This window comes from Limanda limanda, chromosome 18, assembly GCF_963576545.1.
Source record: "Limanda limanda chromosome 18, fLimLim1.1, whole genome shotgun sequence".
In the NCBI taxonomy this organism is placed as follows: Eukaryota; Metazoa; Chordata; class Actinopteri; order Pleuronectiformes; family Pleuronectidae; genus Limanda; species Limanda limanda.
The window spans coordinates 3,587,523-3,609,050 of NC_083653.1; the positions used below are offsets into that span (position 1 = coordinate 3,587,523).

The window sequence follows — 21,528 nt, forward strand, 5'->3', positions numbered from 1 at the left end:
TCATCCTGAGTTGCATCATCACTCTGAACGACTTCCAGAGATAATGAGGCTATAAGAAGAGAAATAAATTAAATTCATATAACACATTTAAGTCTAAATACTTTGTTGATGAACTCAAACTGTACAAATATTGAAGGAATATAGAATTTAAATATCTGTCTTTGTTCCTATGATCGTCTGTTACATCTCTGACATTAAAACCAAAGTTAGTTCATGTTGATATGTCCCTATTTCAATAAGAAATCAATACTTTCTGTTATTTAACTTTAACATTTAATGACATTTAATAGAGGAGTGTGTTCGTTTTTCAAATAAAACAATGACATCACAGTGCAGACAGAGGGTTTGAGGTCAAGACAGGAGTGTGTGTGTGTGTGTGTGTGTGTGTGTGTGTGTGTGTGTGTGTGTGTGTGTGTGTGTGTGTGTGTGTGTGTGTGTGTGTGTGTGTGTGTCTGTGTGTGTGTAGGAGACAATAGTTTGAATATAAAGGACAGATGGTGGGCTTCACTTCCCGCCCCCCCGGTCTGCAGCCCCCGACACAACAATAACACAACAATAACCATGAAACCAACACACAAAAGCATCACACACGCTCTTCAGAAAGAGAGGACCATGTGGTGTGTACCACACACACACACACACACACACACACACACACACACACACACACACACACACACACACACACACACACACACACACACACACACACACAGTCAGACAGATGGATAAAAGCATGAAGGCAGAGATTCCTTATCTGTCTGTTTAAATAAATAATAAATATTTAACTCATTTCTATCTGACAGTTAAAACATTAAGATACATGAGATACATTTATACAATACAATACAATACAATACAATACAATATAATTCAATACAATACAATACGATACAATACGATACGATGCAATACGATAATGCTTTATTATTCCCATATAAGAGCACAGTCAAAAAACAGACATCATTAAAGTTATAATGAGAAAACCTACAATATAAATGCAATTAAATATGTCAATATGAATGGACAAGAACTGATAAATACAGAGGGAGATTATATTAAACATATATAAACTTCAAGACATTTTAAAGTGTCTCAAATTGTTATTGTTTTAATACTCAATAAGGTATCACATGTTGTATTTGCCCATAATAAACCCTGGATCCCTTCTGCCCGCTCCAGCAATTAGCCGTCAGCTAACGATCCACATCTGGTTCACTCAGCCTGTTCAGGGACAATCTGTTTGTTTCGGGGGGTTTTATGAGCAGCAGGACCCTCTAAGCTTCCATCCCCACCACCACCGTTATCATCATGGTCGCTGCTGCTGCCTGAGATCAAAGGATTAATCGTATGATGGACCCCCCCCCTGGGGATGCATGTAGCCGTAGCCGGGTGGTGTTAATCTGCGTTACTAAAAAGCACAATGAGTTGCGTCACTTAGCGAAGGCCGGCTAATAATGCTCCAAAGATATCCGCTTAGGGTCCCTGCTGGAAATGTGATATCTTCCCTAAAGGCCGAAGAAACAGTACAGTAAATAAACACATGTCACTTCTCCCATCACAGAATGCAAACTATTATTTTGTTCGTTTTATTATATTATTTAAAAGTTCACTAGGCACTTAGGACATACATTGTGTTTAAACAATATTATATATTACAGAAGATTGAAAAAGAAATGTACTGTCTACAACATTGCAGGTTAATACAGTGCACATAATATGAAGTTCAACATTTCCATCTTAAATATATGTAAATTTATATTAATTATTAATTCATTCATAAAGTGTGCTTCAATCCCATCTCACAACTGGAACAACTGACACAACGTCCAGGCATTGAACTTGCAGCTTGTCCGGGATGTGACACTGTCAGAGGGCGACAACGGGTGTGAAAGGAAAGAGGGAGGTTGTGTGTATGTGTGCGTTTGGAGGAGGTCAGCTTCCTGTAGTGCGTCAGTGTGCTGCAGGTCAGGAGAGAGGAGTGGCTGGTGGGAACAGCTGGTCGGGGGGGCCTCGGGAGGAGGAGGAGGAGGAGGAGGACGGCTTCCTCACAGTGTTGAGTTGTGGTGGGGCAGTGGGTGCACACTGATGGTTTTGGATTTCAGCTTCATTGAATTTAAAGGGCCTGTTGGGCCTCGGTGGAGTCATGAGTTCTGCTGAGTCATGTTCTAGTTCTCCTTCTTTAATCACATCTCACGACCTCACACGTCAGAGAGGATCCACACTTCCTGTCCCGGACGCGTTCCTCTCTTCATGGGGTCGATGCCTGTGCAGCCAGATGGTTTCCCAGGAACCAGGCTGTGGTGATGGAACTGGGATGTGTGTATTCGGACACGCTCGGTCACTGCCCCCCCGGCCTCGCTCCAGTCAGGAGGGCGTAGTCCCGATCAGCAGCTGGCCTCACGCTGTCTGACCTCTGACCTCTCCCTCACCTCCCCCTCACCCACCAGCTCTGGTACGCCCACTATCTGTCTGCCTTCCTCACCCAGAACCCCCCCCCCCCACTTTCACTATGGACACTCTAGGAGCTGCAGTGATTTAGTTTTTTTCAATGCATTGAAAATTATGTTAATGTTGTCATTCAATAGAAAAAACCATCATGGATTATTACAGTATTGAATTAATCACTTTCACAAATGAACAATATTGCAAGTCAGACATTCTGTGTCACATTGTCTCTTATCACAGATTTTAAAAGGGATGAAGAGGTGAAAGAATCCAGTTGTGAAGATTTAATGTTTGATATTTGTCACTTATAATTATTTCAAACAGGTAAATGGAAGGTAAAATATTTTTATTAGCAACAAAACCTGAACATGTTTAACAATTTACTTTAAAACAAACACAACACATACAAAACAACGTATAAACATATAAAATCCGGATGTTTTTGCAGAAATCTTCACATTTCACCAACAAATAATAAAAGTTTAAACCATCCTCATGTGTTTCACTGTAAATCTGACGACTGGAGCACATTAGTTTCGGTGCGTGAACAATCCGAAGCTCTCACAGGACCCGACCCTGCAGATCGATGCCGTGTCAGTGTCGGTGTGAAGCAGAAATAAACAGCTAGCGGGTGTGAAATGTGATTCCTGCAGATCAGCAGAGGTCAGTCTGTGTCTCCTGACGTCTGAAGGACACGTCAGACTAAAGTCAGCTCGTCCGCCCACAGACGAGGCAAAAATAACTTCTTATAAACACACAGACGGCAGCCGCTTCTGAATTTACACCACAACTGGTCAGTTTTCACATTATTCTGGTGAATTCTGAAGGAGCTGATCACTGATTGCTGATCTCTATGATGGAAAATATTGTAAGAATGACATATTCTGTGCAGTTAAAACCACAGTGCTTCAAATCCTGATAAAACACACGAACCTGTAACAGCCACAAAACTGAGAACTTACTGGAAGTCCTTTGTTGTGTTTTCATGATGAAACTGAATATTTGAACGTAAACTCACATAATCTGTTAAACCTTGATGCTTCTTAAAATACTAAGGCATTGGGCTGTCAGCAGGCACATGTGATCAGAGAGGAAGTAGGGTTATTAGAGAATAATAAAACAATCTAACCTGGAAGTAAAACCATCTATTAAAACCAAAAGTGGTATAATATCACAAAAAGGCCAATTTTAAAAGACCTTATTCCCTGAAACGTCTGTTGCTCCTCCTCAGGAGAGACATGAGTCCAGATGCTGGTTGATCTTCGACTCCTGCACCTTCGCTTGGCACACAGGACAGCTGACCGTCAGTGAGGAAGAGGAGGAGGAGGAGGAGGATGAAGTAGCGCTGACAGAAGGCGTGTTAGAGGATGAAGAGGAAGCGGTGGCTGTAGCAGTCACAGTTCTCTGCTGCACTGCAGGTGATCTCGTCTTCACCGACTCCCTCGACGCTGCTGAATCGGTGCTTAATGTTTTCTGGAAAAAGTCGAAGATGCTGGCCGAGCCGCGGCGGTCGTCCCACGGCCTCTTCCTCGAGCTCTGACTCCCAGCAGCAGCAGCAGCTCCTGACGTTCTGTCACTGTTGAAATACTTGGACTGTGTTGGTTCATCAGGGCTGCCTCTGTTTGAAACCACAGCTGAACGTGGCTGAGGCGTCCTCTGTTGTTTAGGAAACAGAGAAGAGACTAAGGCCGAGCTGGTGGAAATCCCCGGGGACGTCAGCGAGTCTCTTCTGGTCTCAGAACCCACTGACCCTCTGACCCCCATGCTGTCAAAAAGCTCCTCGATGGAACTCTGCCTTGTTTTCTCTGCTACTTGGCTCCTGCTGCTGCTACTGTGTGGTTTAGGGATTCGAACCGGCGACCCGTTGATGCTGACAAACACCCGTGTGTTCCCCACGGACCTCTTCTTAGGTGGCCTCTGGCCCGTGGAGGCTGCTGGCCCGGTGGAGGGGAAGGCCCCGGAGAGTCCAGAGTGAAAGGGAGCGGGAGGGAGGGCTTTGGCCGGGGACGACGGGGGGAAGAGTTTCTTGGGAGGAGAGAACACTGGGTTCGACGATGGTGGTTTCACAAGAGGGACCGGTGGTTTGTGGGACGGGGGGGAAGACGTGGAGGTCTGTGACTTCCCGCCGAGCAGGAAGCCTTTGCCAGTGAACGGGATCATGTTCCTTATGTCCTGTAATCCAGAACCTGAGAGGAGAAGAAGAGAAAATTAGAGTGAGGCAAAAGACCAGAGACATCGACTGGAGATAAAGATGGATCTTCACTTCCTGCTGCTGTACGAGAATATGCTGTCAAATATGACGTCTCTCCCACTTTTTACTGCATCAAATAACTAATAAAAACCAAACTTACTGGAAAAATTAACACTTTAAGGCCTAAACTGCAGCAAGTAGCAGAACAGCAGGTTGTCCGTCTCTAGAAACTGTCTTCAGTCTGTGCAAAAATGTCATTCTTAAGCACTTATTGATTGAATATTTATTTAAGCCTCGGAAGACACATTGAGGGATAAGACCCTCATTTACAATGGTGCCGAGGGTACAATAAAAAAGTTGATACATTAAAAGTGAATACATTGAATAAATAGGAATGAAATAAATATGCATATATATATATATATACACAGTAATACAAGGTATAAAACAATTCGTCAATAAAATACTACGGCCAAGTCAACTAGCAGAAGTCAGCTGTACATGAGACCGGACTCGAGAACTCCGTCAGTGAAACAAATGAGCGGAACTTTAAAGATTTTTGGACCTCATTCCAAATGTAGGGTGCCTTATAACAGAAAGCTGTCTTCCCCAAGTTGGTCACTTAACAGTATGTAAATGGATAACTAAAATGTGGAAGCTACGCATCTATTAAAGCTGAATCCACACAGGAGGTCCATTACCTGGAGCTGTACTTGAAGGTTTCCCACTTCCCGAGGCCTCCTTAGGTAACGCCTTCCCGTCCTTTTTCCCGTCCGTCTTCCCAACCTTCTTTCCTTTCTGGCCGTATCCTTCAGGCTCCTTGACCTTGGTGTACGTCCCGCCACACGTCCTCCGGTGGTCCGCCCACCAGGGGTCCTGAGACGACGGAGCCCGGTTCATGGCTCTCTTCACGTAGCCGAAGTAGGGCTTTCGGTTCTGGCAGGGCCCGTCGCAGCGCCACCAGTGCTGCCGGTACACATCCACCTCATCGTGGAAGCTGTGGTAGACCTGAGGACGTGGTTTCACTCTTTAGATCACAGTATTAACTCATGAGATATTGGATGAATATGTTTTAGAAGAGGTACGCACAGATATCTTCGTTCCGGTGGCATCGTTGATACGGTTCATATGTTTGCAGAACTCAGGTCCGTGACCGTCTCGGTCTCGGTTGTTCTGGGTCACAAACAGGAGGGCGTGGATCATCTCATGGAGGAGAGTCTGGAGAAACAAAAAAAGAATGATTGCTCTTTTAAAACATTCAAGATTCAAGATTTTTTATTGTCAAATGAACAGAGATAACACGAAGTAGTCACTGTCAATGAAATGCTTGGGTCACACACTCTCTTTAAGCAATGCTCAGTAATTTCAACCCCAAAAAATAAAATAAAAATAGAAATAGTATAAAATAGAATACAAAAGAATAAAATAGAACAACAATGAAATAGAATATCAAAATTTTAAAATAGAAAATAAAATATATACATCTAAATATATATCTTTACAGATGAATGTTCAATTTGTGCAGTAGTGCAAATATTTAATTAAATTTATTAAATTTAAATTTAATTTTAATCTCTCTGAGAACATGTATTTTGAATGCATGCGAGTGAGTTTCCTCGTTACCTCAACCAGGTCTTTTCTGGGTCTCAGTTTCAGCAGCGGTTCACTGAGCCTGATGGAGCACAGGCCCCCCCGACCCTCGTAGGAACACACACCTGCACAGCTAGGAACCAGAGAGGAGACTTTAAATAGAGCAAACACAGACCTTTAACTCAGGGTGTAGGATTTAGGTGAAATGGGTCTATTGGGAGAATATGAATATTAAATAATTCTAGTGATGTTTTTAGTTGTGTTTAATCATCTAAATTGTACAAATTGTTGTTTTATTTACCCTAGAATGGTCCCTTTATATTTAAAGACTTCATATTTACATCTGGTCCTCTCTACGGAGGCCGCCATGTTTTTTATAGTAGCCCAAACTGGACAAACTAAACACATTTTGAGTTTTTCTGTCAACTGAAGCTCCCTCAGGTTCTCTGTCATGTTTGGAAGAGGAGGGTGAGGTCAGAGGTGTGTTCAGCTGCAACCTACAACTCCACCACTAGATGTCACTAAATTCTACACACTGAACCTTTAACCAGTTCCGATGGACATGGAGCTTTTAACCTCACAGCCACGTCAACACCCACTGTTCCCCGGGGACTTACAGGGTCATTCTGGGGCTCCACTTCACCTCCACCCCGCTGAGCTTCCCCCAGAAGAAGGTGTGGTTGAAGTCCAGGAACATGGCCCTGACGTCGGGGCTAGGGTCCAGCGTCTCCCACGACGCGTCCACGATGGACAGCGGCCTCTCGGGCTGCTCCCAGCGGGGGAAAGACCCGCTGCCGCCCGGAGAGGACACGTCCAGTCTCCGCTTCTTGCTGCTGCTCTGTCCGGCATCATCCAGCCGGTGGGAGGAGGAGGAAGAGGAGGACGAGGAGGTCTGGAGACTCTGGTACTCGGTGTCAAACTGCTCCTGGAGCCGCAGGGCGAGCAGGAAATCATCCTCCATCACCACCGGAAGTCAGGGACCAGCTGGCGGAAGTCAGTGGCATCTGTCGAATACACGTTCTGTTCAAAAAGTTTCACTGAAATGTCAGAAATTCAAATTTGAATTCATCGTTTCTTCTTGTTGATGTTCCGTCAAAGCCGCCAACCACTTCCGGTGTCACGGTGCTCAGAACATGACCCACTTCCGTTGAATTTCAAAATAAAACTAGACTCGTAGATTCTTTCGACGAACGATTTAAACGATCTGAAGAGAAAGAGTGTTGTTACCTGAACAGATTAGTGTGTGTGTGGTGATAGGGATAGCGCCACCTACAGGCAACAGGGAGGAAGCCTCGTTTTACAACTTAAATGCGTCACATGAACTCGGCTTTTTGATCTTCTGCAATGTTGTGCTCTTATTGTGAAACTTAAAGTTCAGGAAAGAAACGCATGGTTCAAAGACAAAAGCAATGCATGCTGGGATGTGTAGTACTTCAGTATTTTATCTCGTCGGTCGACACAAAACGCACCCGAGGTTTTTTTTTTTGACATTCAATTGATATTTAAATGTTTTGAATCGAGAAATAACAATTTCATTGGAATGTAAACAGAAATTAATCAAATAAAATCACCACTTTGTAAGCGCCTGAGTCAAGTGACGTCAAAGTCATGTGACGCTTCAGGGAGTCGACCAGCTGACTACTTCCTGTTTAGGTTTGAGGCGGAAGTGAACCGAGGAGCTTGGACAAACTCGTCCTCTGCGAAACATTTAGCGTCAATTTGACTTTAACGTACTTTCACACACAATCAGGAGATGACGGAAACCGGAAACCGGCTCCGGAAGCTGCTGGAGTCGCCGAACTTCGAGCCGCAGAACTACGTGAAGCTTCTGTCCCAACAGTCCGATGGCGACCGGGACCTGCAGGAGCATCGGCAGAAGATCCAGAACCTGGCGGACGAGACAGCGCAGAACCTGAAGAAGAACGTGTACAAGAACTACCGCCAGTTCATCGAGACGGCCAAGGAGATCTCGTACCTGGAGAGCGAGATGTACCAGCTGAGCCACATCCTCACCGAGCAGAAGAGCATCATGGAGAGCATCACCCAGGCGCTGCTGTCCGCGGACAAGGACGAGACCTCCAAGGAGATGCAGGCTGCCTTCCCCAAGGAGACCGAGGAGCTGAAGCAGAGGACGCTCACCTCCCTGCTGGAGAAGGTGGAGGGGGCGAAGACCATCATGGACACCCCGGGGAGGCACCTGGTCTACAACGGAGACCTGGTGGAGTTTGACGTGGACAACATGTCCCCCATCCAGAAGGTGCACGCTTTCCTCATGAACGACTGCCTGCTGATCGCCACCTGGCTGCCCAACCGCAGAGGCACGGTGAAGTACAAGTACAACGCCCTGTACGACCTGGAGAGCTTCGCCGTGGTCAACGTGAAGGACAACCCCCCCATGAAGGACATGTTCAAGATCCTCATGTTCCCCGACAGCCGCATCTTCCAGGCGGAGAACAGCAAGGTCAAGAAGGAGTGGCTGGAGATCCTGGACGAAACCAAGAAGAGCAAGGTCTCCAAGGAGCGGCCCAAGAAGGAGGAGGAGGTCCCCACCTCCCCGGTGAGAGCGGAGGTGTCCACCAACCCCTTCGACGAGGACGAGCCGGTGGACGCCCAGGAAGGCGTGGACCTCAGCCTGGAGTGGATCCAGGAGCTGCCCGAGGATCTGGACGTGTGCATCGCCCAGAGAGACTTCGAGGGCGCCGTGGACCTGCTGGACAAACTCAACGGGTACCTGAAGGACCAGCCGGTGACCCAGAAGGTCAAAGAGCTCCGGCTGACGGTGGAGGAGCGAGTGCGGCAGCTGACGGAGGTGCTGGTGTTCGAGTTGTCTCCGGATCGGTCACTGCGTGGAGGACCTAAAGCCACCAGGAGGGCCGTGTCCCAGCTGATCAGACTAGGTCCTTTGGTATTCATCTGCTTCACCTCACACACCAAACAGCTGAAGACACAGATTCATGTCCACACACTAGTGCAGAGGTCTTCAAAATTTTTGGTTGATTAGACAATTTTTTATATTTTAATTTCGACAAATTTAAGTTGTTTTAAATACACATTAGCTTGAATCCAACATATTGTAGCGAACGGATAAATGGAGGCAGAAGACATCATCTTTCATTCAGCGACACACAATAATAAAAACATGAATATAGATAGATAGATAGATAGATAGATAGATAGATAGATAGATAGATAGATAGATAGATAGATAGATAGATAGATAGATAGATAGATAGATTACTTTATTCATCCCCGAAGGGCAATTAAGTTGTCATAGCAGCCGGTATATTTGAATACAATGAAATACAATACAATAAAATAAAATAAAAAATATTGAGGTAGAAAGAATAAAAAACAGAAACACAAGATAAATAGGTAGATAAGGTGCAGTGGCAAGATGATGGTAATAGTACTGATGATATGATGGTAATGTTATTGTTAGACAGTATATAAAAATAGTACAGTATATATAGTATATAACATAATTTATTTATATATGATAGTAATTATACCAATATAATAGCAGTATATAGTAATAATGGCAGCAACAGTATATATAATAATAATAGTAATATAATAATAGTAATTATAACATGTACACATGTATAAATATGTGTATATAGACTTATGTATACAAAGAATATACAGAGTATGATATAATATATGATATATAGTAGAGGTATAAATATAAGTATTTGACTATACAATAGATAATATAATATACCATAAGTGTAAGAATATGTAGACAGAGTGTGCAAAAGACAATATTATTGTATAAAATGATATATAATATCAATATGGTTTATAATACCTGTGTATTATTTGAATAGCTTAGTAGGGCGGCTTAGGGCGGCTGTGGCTGAGGGGTAGAGTGGTCGTCCTCCAACCTGAAGGTCGGCGGTTCGATCCCCAGTCTGAACCATCTGCATGCCGAAGTGTCCTTGGGCAAGATGCTGAACCCTGAATGGCCCCCCATAGAATAACTAAGTGCTGCAAATAGATGCACTGTATGAATGTGTGTATGAATGGGTGAATGTGAAACTGTACTGTAAAGCGCTTTGAGTGGTCTTCATCAGACTAGAAAAGCGCTATATAAATCCAAATCCATTTAGTATTGAATGCACAATAACAGGGTAGCTAGGTTTATACATGTGACTAGGCCCAGTTTAATATAAAACACAATTTTGTACAATATATATAATAGGGTTCCCTGCTCCATCTCTCCATCAGTTTGGGGTCCTTTGCCTGAAAAACGTTGAAGACCCCTGCTCTAGGGGTTAAAGGACAAGTTACTCATTCACTTCCCTCATATAAGTTAGTCATTTTGCATCTAGTCGTTAAATAATGTTAAAGGAATTCATAGAACATCATTAAATGTTTTACATGTTAAGAACACATCACTTTCCTCAGACTCTCCATCGCTGCAGCTCCTCTTTTCCTCTGTCTCAAACTCCTGGTTTCAGCTCCTGTCTCTATCAGCCGGTGTATTGCTTGTCTTTCCAAACATACAGAGAGGATCTGCTTTTCCACTCTTGTTGAATAGTTTTCCCCCCCCCCGCTGTGTTTCAGGCCAGTCCACCAAAGCCTGCGAGCTGTTCCTGAAGAACCGAGCTTCCGCGGTGCAGACGGCCATCCGGCAGCTTCGCATCGAGGGAGCCACGCTGCTCTACATCCACAAGCTCTGCAACATCTTCTTCACCAGCTTGCTGGAGACGGCCAAGGAGTTCGAGATGGACTTTGCAGGAAACACGGGCTGCTACTCGGCCTTCGTGGTCTGGTCCAAGTCGGCCATGAGGATGTTCGTGGACGCCTTCACCAAACAGGTGGGAAGAGGAGACCAGCCACAAAGTCAAATATGAAAACCACAGGGTTCAATAATGTGACATTTATCCTGAAAATGACTTTTTACTGTCTTCACCAGGTGTTTGACAGTAAGGAGAGCCTGTCCACGGCAGCCGAGTGTGTGAAAGTGGCTAAAGAGCACTGTCAGCAGCTGACGGAGATCGGCCTGGACCTGACCTTCACCCTGCAGTCGCTGCTGGTCAAAGACATCAAGGCGGCGCTGCAGAGCTACAACGACATCATCATGGAAGCCACCAAGCACCGCAACTCGGAGGAGATGTGGAGGAGGATGAACCTCATGACCCCCGAGGCTCTGGCTAAACTCAAGGTGCATTTTGTAAACTTTTCTGTTTCTGTTCCTCCTTCTCAGGTAATCTGTGCTTCCAGCGCTGCAAAGCAAAGAAATACGTTTGATGATCCAATTGTTCAAGTCATTTATTTAGTCTTTTGTTCCAGTTCCTCTGATGAGGATTTGCTGCTCGTGTTTTTAATGTCACTGTCACATAGAAAGATAGATAGATGGATACTTCATTTATCCCGAGGGAAATTTAGATCATCCAGTAGCTTATACACTTAAACACCTCACTGACATACATACATTAACCACATACGGAGAACATATTTACAGATACAGGAATGGAATGCAATGATGTGATTGTGTCAGTGTCCAGTAGGGGTGGGAATTGGCAAAAATGTGACGATTCAATAGTATTGCGATATTTGGGCCACGATTCAATAGTATTGCGATTCTGAGATATATTGCGATGCTGCAAGTATTGCGATTTGATTCTGCGATTTATTGCGATTCATGTCCCCCATATTATTCAAAGGCATTACAAAAAATGAGGAAAATAAGACTGCTCACCTCATTTAAAATGTCACATTTAATTCTGTGAACAACATTGTCTTCTACACATTAACTGAAGTGTAAAAACTGTGTCCTTGAACATTCAGGACACAGGACCTTTGTAATTATTTTCTGAATAGGAGACCTCTCACATGAACACTGAGCTCAATCATATAAATAAGAGGAACCTAGAGCTTCAATCAAATTGAGACCTGCAAGGTCATGACCCAAAATGTTAAATTCATTTGGGAATATTGGCATTTTTGTTCAGAAAAAGGAGTTGGTCAACATGCTCAGATGTTAAAGTTCCTCTGGGACGTTACTATATCTCCTGCAGTGGAGAACATCCTTTCCTCATACACACTAGGTATCTTTTAAACTCTGAAACTCTCCTCGTCATGCTTTGCCAGCCATGGGCTGTTACATATATAATTGTAAATAAATATATATATATATTTTTAAATATTGCAGTACTTTGTGCTACAGTATCGATATAATCGCTGGCGCAAAATATCGCGATACTGAACAGAATCGATTTTTTCCCCCACCACTAGTGTCCAGTAGGGAAGTGTTCTTGTGCTGCTGGAGTGGAAAGTACAATAAAATATATATATATATATATAAAACAACAAAAATATATAAGAATATGTCGTGGATTGAAGACATGAATATCTTTGGTTTCTTGACAGACAAAACCAGACATTTGAAGAAGTAATGTTAGACCCTGTCTGACCTTCTCCTGTGGTCATGACCTTATAGTGACCTGGAGAATGAGGTCACAGATACATGATCCTGTTTGTCTTTTCCTCTGCAGGACGAGATGTGCAGCTGTGGCATCGGCAGCTTCGAGCAGTACACCGGGGACGACTGCTGGGTGAACCTGAGCTACACCATCGTGGCCTTCACCAAGCAGATGATGAGCTTCCTGGAGGAAGGACTGAAGCTCTACTTCCCCGAGCTGCACATGGTGCTGCTGGAGAGCCTGAGGGAGATCATCCTGGTGGCCGTGCAGCACGTGGACTACAGCCTCCGCTGCGAGCAGGACCCCGAGAAGAAGGCCTTCATCCTGCAGAACGCCAGCTTCCTCCACGACACGGTGCTGCCCGTGGTGGAGCGGAGGTTCGAGGAGGGCGTGGGCAAGCCGGCCAAACAGCTGCAGGACCTGAGGAAAAGCACGAGGCCGGTTCGAGTCAACCCGGAGAGCACCACGTCCATGGTCTGATTCCAGCTTCTTCAAGACATTTGAACAGAGTAAGAAACTGAAATAAAGCCGTCACCGAATGTTCCGGTGATTTCAGCTGGACGAGGATAAAACAGATGAATCAGAGGAAACGTAAGTATGTGAGAAAAGATACTTTGGAGTCCCATAAAAATACTTATGATATTGGCTAACACTGAAAAGTAAAATGATCTATATGCTGAGCAGGTTTTGGTCACAATGTGTTCTCTGAAATTCAGTAACACAACATTTACTTTGCGGAGTATCTGTGTACTCCAGGTTTCATGCTGTTAAAATGTTTTGATTAAAATGTTGTGATGTTTGATTCACTGGATCGTCAAAGGCAGGAATGAAATAGTGTCCTAACCAACTAGGACTGATGGAAAGGGGATGACTGAAAAGAAAATGCACTGTTTTACTGTAAAATGTCCAAATTGTTTGTTTGAAAGCAACATAAGAAATGTAATAAAAAAACATAATGCACAAATATAACCTTTATCTCTTTATTGGTTTAACGCACTGAGCGACCTCCACTGGATTGATCCAGATGGTTGTATCGTTACACACTGAAGACACACAACTCTCCTGCTATAGACGCATTCATCGCAGCAGCAGCACGTGTGTAATTAATAACTTTAACAAAGGCTCAGTTGTCAGGAAGCTGCTCCAGTGAGCCTGCATTCACAAAACAAAGACCCAGAGACTGAGTCCCTGAGTGGGAGTCGCTCCGTTGTTCTCTGCTGTAAAAAGGGCTTATTACATTTCCACATTTAAATTATATAATAATAATAACCCTTTATTTTCTTAACAGAGTTGCCAAGTGCGTAACAGAAATGACAAATGGGAATTAAAACAGCAATTTAATTAAGAGAACGACAATAAAACGAGTGGCACTCAGCAGAACACATTCCTCCGCCAAGGCCCAACAGTTCCCTGTATAACCACTGTCAGATTCAAGAGATCCAGATTTTAATTTCACAAACTCATCGATATTAGTTCCCTAAATGTGCCAGATTTGTCTTTTTCAAAATCAAGGAATTGTTCCCTGAGTTACGCCCATCTCACAAAGTCAATTTGTTTTAGGCTCTACAGCAAAGACCTGCTCACCTTTAGTCACCAGGTCGAACACTCAGACACATGGAGGGAATAATAGCTTCCTAATGGAGCTTGGACTGAGGCCTCTCATTGCTTTAAAAGTAGAATTTTAAAATCAATGCAGATGAACATCCGAGTCTTTTTTCCTCCCTGTCTCTCCATCTACTTTATCTCAATGTATTTTTCAAACGTGCATCAGAGCACACTTTTATTATTCTCTATCATTTATTATTCTTTATCATTTCCAGATGAGTCACGTTAAAGACGTCTTCCCGTTTCATTTTTTTCCAGCAGCCATTTTGACTCACTCCGAGGAGGAAGTGGTTATTTCAGTGAGAAGCAGCGAGTGCAGTTATTCCACCTGTGTGATGTGATGTGTCCGTTCAACTTGAGACTTTATGTTTCAGATCAGATTTAGATCTTGATCCTTATTTCATGACTCCATTGCCCTCTTGTGGCAGCTTTTAATCAGGAAGTATTGATAAGAAAATGTCAATTGTCCTTTAATATTTTTGTGAAACATGATTTCTCTGTTTATAATCAAAGTAAAACCTGAGTTTTTAATGATTTATCGCAGTGGCGGTATTTATAAATACTGCTTATGAGTATAAGATACAATTCTGACTTCAATCATCTGACCAGTGACAACCGCTTGTTAAAACCCAGTGAAACCAGTCTGGATCCCGTGAGTGAAACCAACAGATGCTCCTCTCCTGCTGTAAAACAGCAACAGGAACTGACGATGCAGATATTTTTAGACGCACGATTGTTCTCTCTGCTTCACAGCTCATCTCGTTATAATCACTGATGTGATCGAGGGCTCGGGGAAAGCCTCGGGTGAAGCTATCAGCTTATCCTCACAGAGAGAGAGAGAGAGAGAGAGGACAGTGGGCGAGGCGGGGGCGAGGCTGGGGGGGGGGGGATTATTGAAGAGGAATTCACTCAGTCAACACATAGGAAATATAGATAGTGACGGTCATGGTTTTAGGTCTCGGTCAGCAAACGTTTGGAATAGCTGGAACTCATCAGTGTTTACCAAAGTGTGAAATTCTCCAGGTTTAACAGATGCAGATCAATTACCTTTGCATAATTTTCATGCAATTATTGTTATTTACCAGTTTATCTTTGTACTTTCCCCTGGACGTAAATATTTTACCCTTTATTCCACTTTATTTACCTGATAACTGAAAGTACTAATAACTGATGATACAAAATGGATTCAACACAAAGTATTTTGTTGTTTGTGTTATGTTCACATGAGATATAATGTGACTTTATTGATCTGTGGAGGGAAATGACTCAGCAAAGAATTTACAATCGACCCTGTTCATCCAATTGAAGCGATGCACTCATTTGTCAATACTTATAATCCAATAAAACATAGTCTGTAGGTGAATGGATTCTGATGAATTGGCACTTTTACCATTTGTACTTAAAATGAATGTTGATACTCATACTTTAACATTTTTACTTGCAGTTGAGTATCTGTAGAATGTATTTAGATCTGAGTATCTCTTCAAACTCCTGTTTTCATATAATAAAACCTCAACTTGTAGGATTTACACCTACACATTTTTCAAATCTTTTTACTGCAGGGACAACACTTGGTATTCTCTAGAATCACAAGTATTTAAATGTATATATCATCATTTGATATATGGAAGTTCTCTGCATTTTCCGGCTGAATTGTCTAATTTTCCTGCAGAAAAACTTGCCGACACTGCACTTTGAGAATCATCATTCTAGACACGATAACCTTAACTTTTCAATTAACAGATAAGCAGCCGAGTCTTGCATTCAGTGAAATCTACACGTTGAGCCTGTTCAGTGTGTTTGTCTCATCTGGAGAGCCGACTGCAGGGGAAGTGAACATGAAATGGGAGGAAGTACACAATGTGTGTAGTGGATTTTTCAGCACAATGTTTGTAAAAACCAACTCTGCCTGTGATGTTGAGAGGACGGTGCTGCCGGGCGTTTGGATTTTCTTCCGGATGCATCTCACAAAGACTGCTTCACTTTCAAAAAAGCCATTTCCACTCCAGCAGTGTAACTCAAGCTTTCATGTCCTAGAGTGATGATATTAAATGTTTTAAAAGGACGTGTCCTCACAAGGAAGCGAAACAAGAGCCTCAAGGTGAAGTTGTGCGTTGAAAGCAAAAGGAAATAGTGTTGATTTGAATGTGTTTGTGTTACTGATGCACAGTATTGTACAGTATGTTTTCAAGACTCGCTCTCATCTCTTCACAGAACACATCATCTAATTGACAGGTAATGAAACTAAAGGGGCTGATAAATGGGAAGCTGTCCCAGTGGGGGGGGGGGGGGATTAATGCTCCACCCTGAGGAGTCTCAGTCACGGCGGCTGTCTGGTCAATTAGAAGCTGAGCGAACACAGAGGGCTGACGTCAAACAACACAACGGTTAACGGATCAAAAACAAACCTTCTCCCACGTGACCCGTGCATCAGCAGACTCCTCAGGTCACCTCGACCACTTCCTTCTCACTTTGTAACGGTGTCGTGTTTCAAAATGTGACTTTCATCTTCTTCTCTGTTTGGTTTGTGAGCTGCGTCTGATCCGTCTGCAGCTGACAGGCAGAACAAATGCAGATAATTAGGTAGTCAGATAAATGATCGTTATTATAATCGTCATGACGACCATTACTCTCGACTCGATGATGGACGAGCAGCGCCTCGTTGTTTCCTGGACCAACATCACACGATTTTATTCTCCTTCGTTTGATTCCCCTTGAAAAATATAATTCAATTTGGAAATGACTTGTCTGAGTCTGTGTATTGTAATTTACCAGATTTCCATTTTATTCCACTAAATCATTCTAATAGTTTCTGATTATTTTACAGATTATACGACAAAACTGTAAATAATTAATGCAACCTCGAACACGTACAATATTAAAACCCTGTCATATGTTAAAGGATGAAGAATATTATCTAAAACATATTTTAATTGATGATTAAATGAATATACTCCATAACTTATTGTTTCTTACTGTAAATATTGTCTTACTGTATATATTATCGTTTTGTTTTATGCACAGTGCACCAACCACACCATGGCAATTTCCAATATATGCAAATATACGTGGCAATAAAAAGAATTCTGATTCTGATTCTGATTCTGACACTTTGTATTATTCATGGCAGTGTCTGTATGATTTTTAATGAGTATAAATAAACAGTTAAGTGAATAAACAAAATATAAACAACCCAAAGCCTCATAAATAAAAAAAAAAACCAGCTCGGATTCGACCCTGTGAACAAATCCTGACAGTGTGGGCGTGTCAGAGCCTTTCAATGAACCCGTCACTCACACCACCCAGTCCCCGCCTCCTCCCCCTGCAGCGCATGCGCACAGCAGCTTGTGGAGCTGTCCGCCTCAGTCGGTGCTGAAGTCTTTTCTCTCCGGAGCTGCTCCCTCCTCTTCGCCGACTCTCGCACGATGGAGGAAGAGTTGAAATGCCCCGTGTGCGGTTCGCTGTTCCGGGAGCCCGTCCTGCTCCCCTGCTCCCACAGCGTGTGCCTGTCCTGCGCCCGCAGCATCACGGTGCAGACCCCGGAGGGAGAGACCCCCGAGCGGAGCCGAGCCTCGGGCAGCTCGGACTACGACTACCTGGACATGGACAAGATGAGTGTGTACAGTGAGACGGACAGCGGGTACGGGTCCTACACGCCCTGTCAGCTCAAGTCCCCCAACGGGGTCCGGGTGTTCCCCCCGGCCGCAGCCCACCGGCACTGCTCGCTCACCTGCCCGCTGTGCCACCGCAGCGTGTCCCTGGACGAGCGGGGGCTCCGGGGCTTCCCTCGGAACCGGCTGCTGGAGGCCATCGTGGCCCGGTACCAGCAGAACCAGCAGAACCGAGCCGCCGCCGCCGCCGCCGCTGCAGCCTCCTCCTCCTCTTCCTCCTCCTCCTCCTCTTCCTCTTCCTCCACGGCGGTGAAGTGTCAGCTGTGCGACCGCAACCCGGCGGACGCGGCGGTGATGTGCGAGCAGTGCGACGTCTTCTACTGTCTCTCCTGCCAGCAGCGGTGCCACCCGTCCCGGGGCCCGCTGGCCAAGCACCGCCTGGTGCCGCCGAGGAACCCAGCGGCAGGAGGTGCTGCGGCAGGAGGTGCAGGAGGTGCAGGAGGAGCAGGAGGAGGAGGAACCGGGGGTCAGCAGCCGCCCGCCACCGCCCGGAAACCGGCGACCTGCGTGGACCACGAAGCGGAGAACTTCAGCATGTTCTGCTGCAGCTGCAAAGCTCCGGTGTGCGTCAAGTGTCTGGAGGAAGGGAAACACAACAAGCACGATGTCAAGCCACTGGCGGTGATGTGGAAGCAACACAAGGTGAGGTCAACACACACACACACACACACACACACACACACACACACACACACATTCCCCAGCCCCTAACCCTAACCCAAACCCTAACCAGCCAATTAACCAATTAACCCAAACCTAAAGCTTAATACTAAACCATTCAACCAAGTCTAAACCCTCAGACTAATTTCAGAAAGTTAATCAGGAAGTGAGAAAACAGCCAAAATGTCCTCATAAGGTCTTCAAATGGTCCTCAGAAATACATCTATTCAAGGTTTAACACACACACACACAGTCACAGTGTCTCCATGACTTCCGGGGACATTATTATCACATTGATTTCCAACATTAACCATAGTTACCCCTTGTCCTCCCTTAACCCTTAACCTGAACCAAACCTTAAAACATGTGTTCGCCTTAAACTTGATTGATTTACGATGAGGCGACTGACCTTTGACCTCATAGGGAAGACAAGACCACACAATGTGACGGGTTCGGGCTCCAATTGACTTCCATTCATCCTGGAGAGCCTAACCAGAACCTGATCACCGTCACAACCAACATGTCCTCACTGTCCCTCTCTCCATAGGGCCTATGCTCAAAATGGTCCTCACAAAGATACAACACACATACACATAAGGTTCAAAGCCCTTTAGGCATCTGTGTGTGTGTGTGTGTGTGTGTGTGTGTGTGTGTGTGTGTGTGTGTAGCCTGATGTGGCCTCTGTGGAATTGAAAACCTCGAATCAATCACGCTTCTCATTCTAACCTGCTTGTTTCTTATGGTTATGTAAATGTGTGCTCAGCCATCTCGCCACAAACCCCCCCCCCCCCCCCCCAGCATCTCCGTGGTTTCCCTGTGTTCACGCGGCTGAACGTGAACGTCGAAGCGTCTGCGGCTGTTTGTGGTGAATTCTAACGGCAGAGGAAGCCGAAGCGTGAGCTGGAAACGTTGATCACAGAGAGCAGGGATGTGTGTGTGGTGGAGTTTCAGTGTATTTGGGGCAAATCGTGAATTAGGAGAACTCTGTGCGAATAATCAGAATTCACGCATAATAAGATAATTACTGTAGGCGCAAAATCCCCTGTGTGTGTGTGTGTCAGTGTTTGTGTGGATACAATGTGAGTCATCACTTGAGTAGGTCACACAAACCCCCGTCTGGCTATTTCACATTTTGCCAGCGCACATCTGTGTGTGTGTGTGTGTATGTGTGTGTGTGTGTGTGTGTGAACAGTGGAGGAGGAAGAGGTCAGTGCTCTTCCTCAGGCAGCAGCAGGACACGGATAACAATGTTAGTTTGAGTCAGTTACTTTAATCCTCACATGTTAACACGGTTAAAATGAATGTTTTTGGAAGTAAAGTTAGAAAAATACCTAATTTAAAAGTTTATATCTGCACATAAAATAGTGTATTTATGCCTATTTCATGGTACTTGTACTTTACCTGAGTATTTCCATTTTATGCTGGGTTATACTTTTCATATCAAGATTTGATGTTAAATTGATAATGACGTTATGAAATATTAACTGTTACAGATTGAACTACGTTCCACCTCATCAGCATTTACTCTCAGGCAGATCTTTTGAATCACTGATCATATTACAGTAATGTAAAGTATATATTTTAAATATAACAAGCAGAATTGAGGTGAAGTGAGGCTTTGAGTACTCAAGGCTTTTCCTCCTTAATGTCATTGTGTTGTGTCCATACTTAAGTAAAAGATCTCAGTACTTTAGAAGAACAAAAGCATGGCACTGCATTTCATAATCTACATTTTGTTTATACTCCTGCCAAATACTTGTTTCATGCATTGAGAGCTGCTGCTGAGGTTTGTAGATTAAAACTATTCTGGAGGAAAAACAGATTTAAGTTATTGTCCTTAACGACTTCGGAGAGTTGATTTACCACGAAATGGCTCAACATGAGAGAAGGAGACATAAAAGGGATCTGGTTTCATTTTGTAAGTTTCCTAACTTTGGTTCAGATTGTGGAAAAGGAGGCGAAGTGGATGAGTTATTTATTAAGTGATTGATTTGTGTATTTAAAGCTGGTCTAGGTTTGTTTTTGCCACTATTGAGCAGTAATTCCATCCATCCATCCATCCATCCAGCTGCTTGATTGATTTCCGCTTAACTGGGCTCAGGTCATACAGGAAGTAGGTATTCCAGGCGTCCTGTCCCTCCCGAGACATTCCCCTGCCCGATGGGAGGTGTAAACATGTCAGTGAGTCCTGGATCTCCCTCCAGGTCGGGGCATGCCCAGTCAGCCTTTAACAGAAAGCACACAGGAGACCAACCTGAACCATCTCATCTGTCCCCTTTGGACACGAAGGTCCAGCGGTTCTACTCAGATCTCCCCCCAGAGTCCAGACTCCTCACCCTGTCTCTAAGGCTGAGCCCAGACTCCCGACAGAGAAAATCAACTTATATTCTTAATCTTGTTCTTTCTCTACAAAAAACTTGTGACCATAGGTGAGGGCTGGAGCGTAGATCGACCAGTGACTCAAAACATTGGCTTTGCAGCTCATCTCCTTCTTCACCACAACACAACCTGCATCACTGCTGACGCCACATTGTCCATCTCATGCTCCATCTTTCAAGAAGAAGACACTGAGATACTTAAACTCCTTCATCTCAGGCTCCATAATAACCTTTCAGCATCATGTAAACCAAGCGATCTGGGAGGAAACTAGACTTCTGCACTTCCTCCGGGCTCTGATTCTAGCCACGGGGAAATCTGGCCCGGGACGGGGAGTCTTCGACCAATCACAGGGCAGTTCAGAGAGAGGCTGCTCCTATTGGCTGCTCGATGCCAGTCCCTGTGGTGGAAAGCCTGCCCTGAATCAATGGCAGAAGATGCCACAGGCAAAGGTCACTATTCCAGCAACTGATTCCACTGAAAAAGAACCTAACAGAGGAATTATTGAAATGTGAGACACACGATGATACAATGAACAAGCAGAATGTTTAAATGAATG

At 44.3% G+C, this 21,528-nt stretch overlaps 3 protein-coding genes across 3 annotated transcripts in view; 2 read left to right on the top strand and 1 right to left on the bottom strand.

Moving 5' to 3' along the window:
- Nucleotides 1-2,777: 2,777 nt before the first annotated feature.
- sprtn (SprT-like N-terminal domain) lies at nt 2,778-7,326 on the bottom strand. The gene is made up of 5 exons (XM_061091657.1): nt 6,847-7,326; nt 6,263-6,362; nt 5,729-5,857; nt 5,341-5,647; nt 2,778-4,634 (listed from the first exon to the last, which is right to left on the bottom strand). Exons 1-5 carry the CDS (start codon nt 7,188-7,190, stop codon nt 3,676-3,678), a joined length of 1,839 nt encoding a protein of 612 aa, XP_060947640.1. The 5' UTR covers nt 7,191-7,326; the 3' UTR covers nt 2,778-3,675.
- Nucleotides 7,327-7,888: 562 nt separating this feature from the next.
- On the top strand, nt 7,889-13,632 carry exoc8 (exocyst complex component 8). Its single transcript, XM_061091349.1, has 4 exons — nt 7,889-9,126; nt 10,796-11,049; nt 11,148-11,396; nt 12,730-13,632. The coding sequence occupies exons 1-4, from the start codon at nt 7,983-7,985 to the stop codon at nt 13,135-13,137; spliced, it is 2,055 nt and encodes a 684-aa protein (XP_060947332.1). The 5' UTR covers nt 7,889-7,982; the 3' UTR covers nt 13,138-13,632.
- A 4,055-nt stretch (nt 13,633-17,687) lies between these two features.
- The window catches only part of LOC133024531 (E3 ubiquitin-protein ligase TRIM9), a 37,954-nt gene continuing 34,113 nt past the window's right edge, over nt 17,688-21,528 (top strand). Inside the window, exon 1 of the mRNA XM_061091673.1 lies at nt 17,688-18,575. Within this exon, the coding sequence (XP_060947656.1) occupies nt 17,688-18,575 (888 nt within the window). The remainder of the gene's footprint in view (nt 18,576-21,528) is intronic.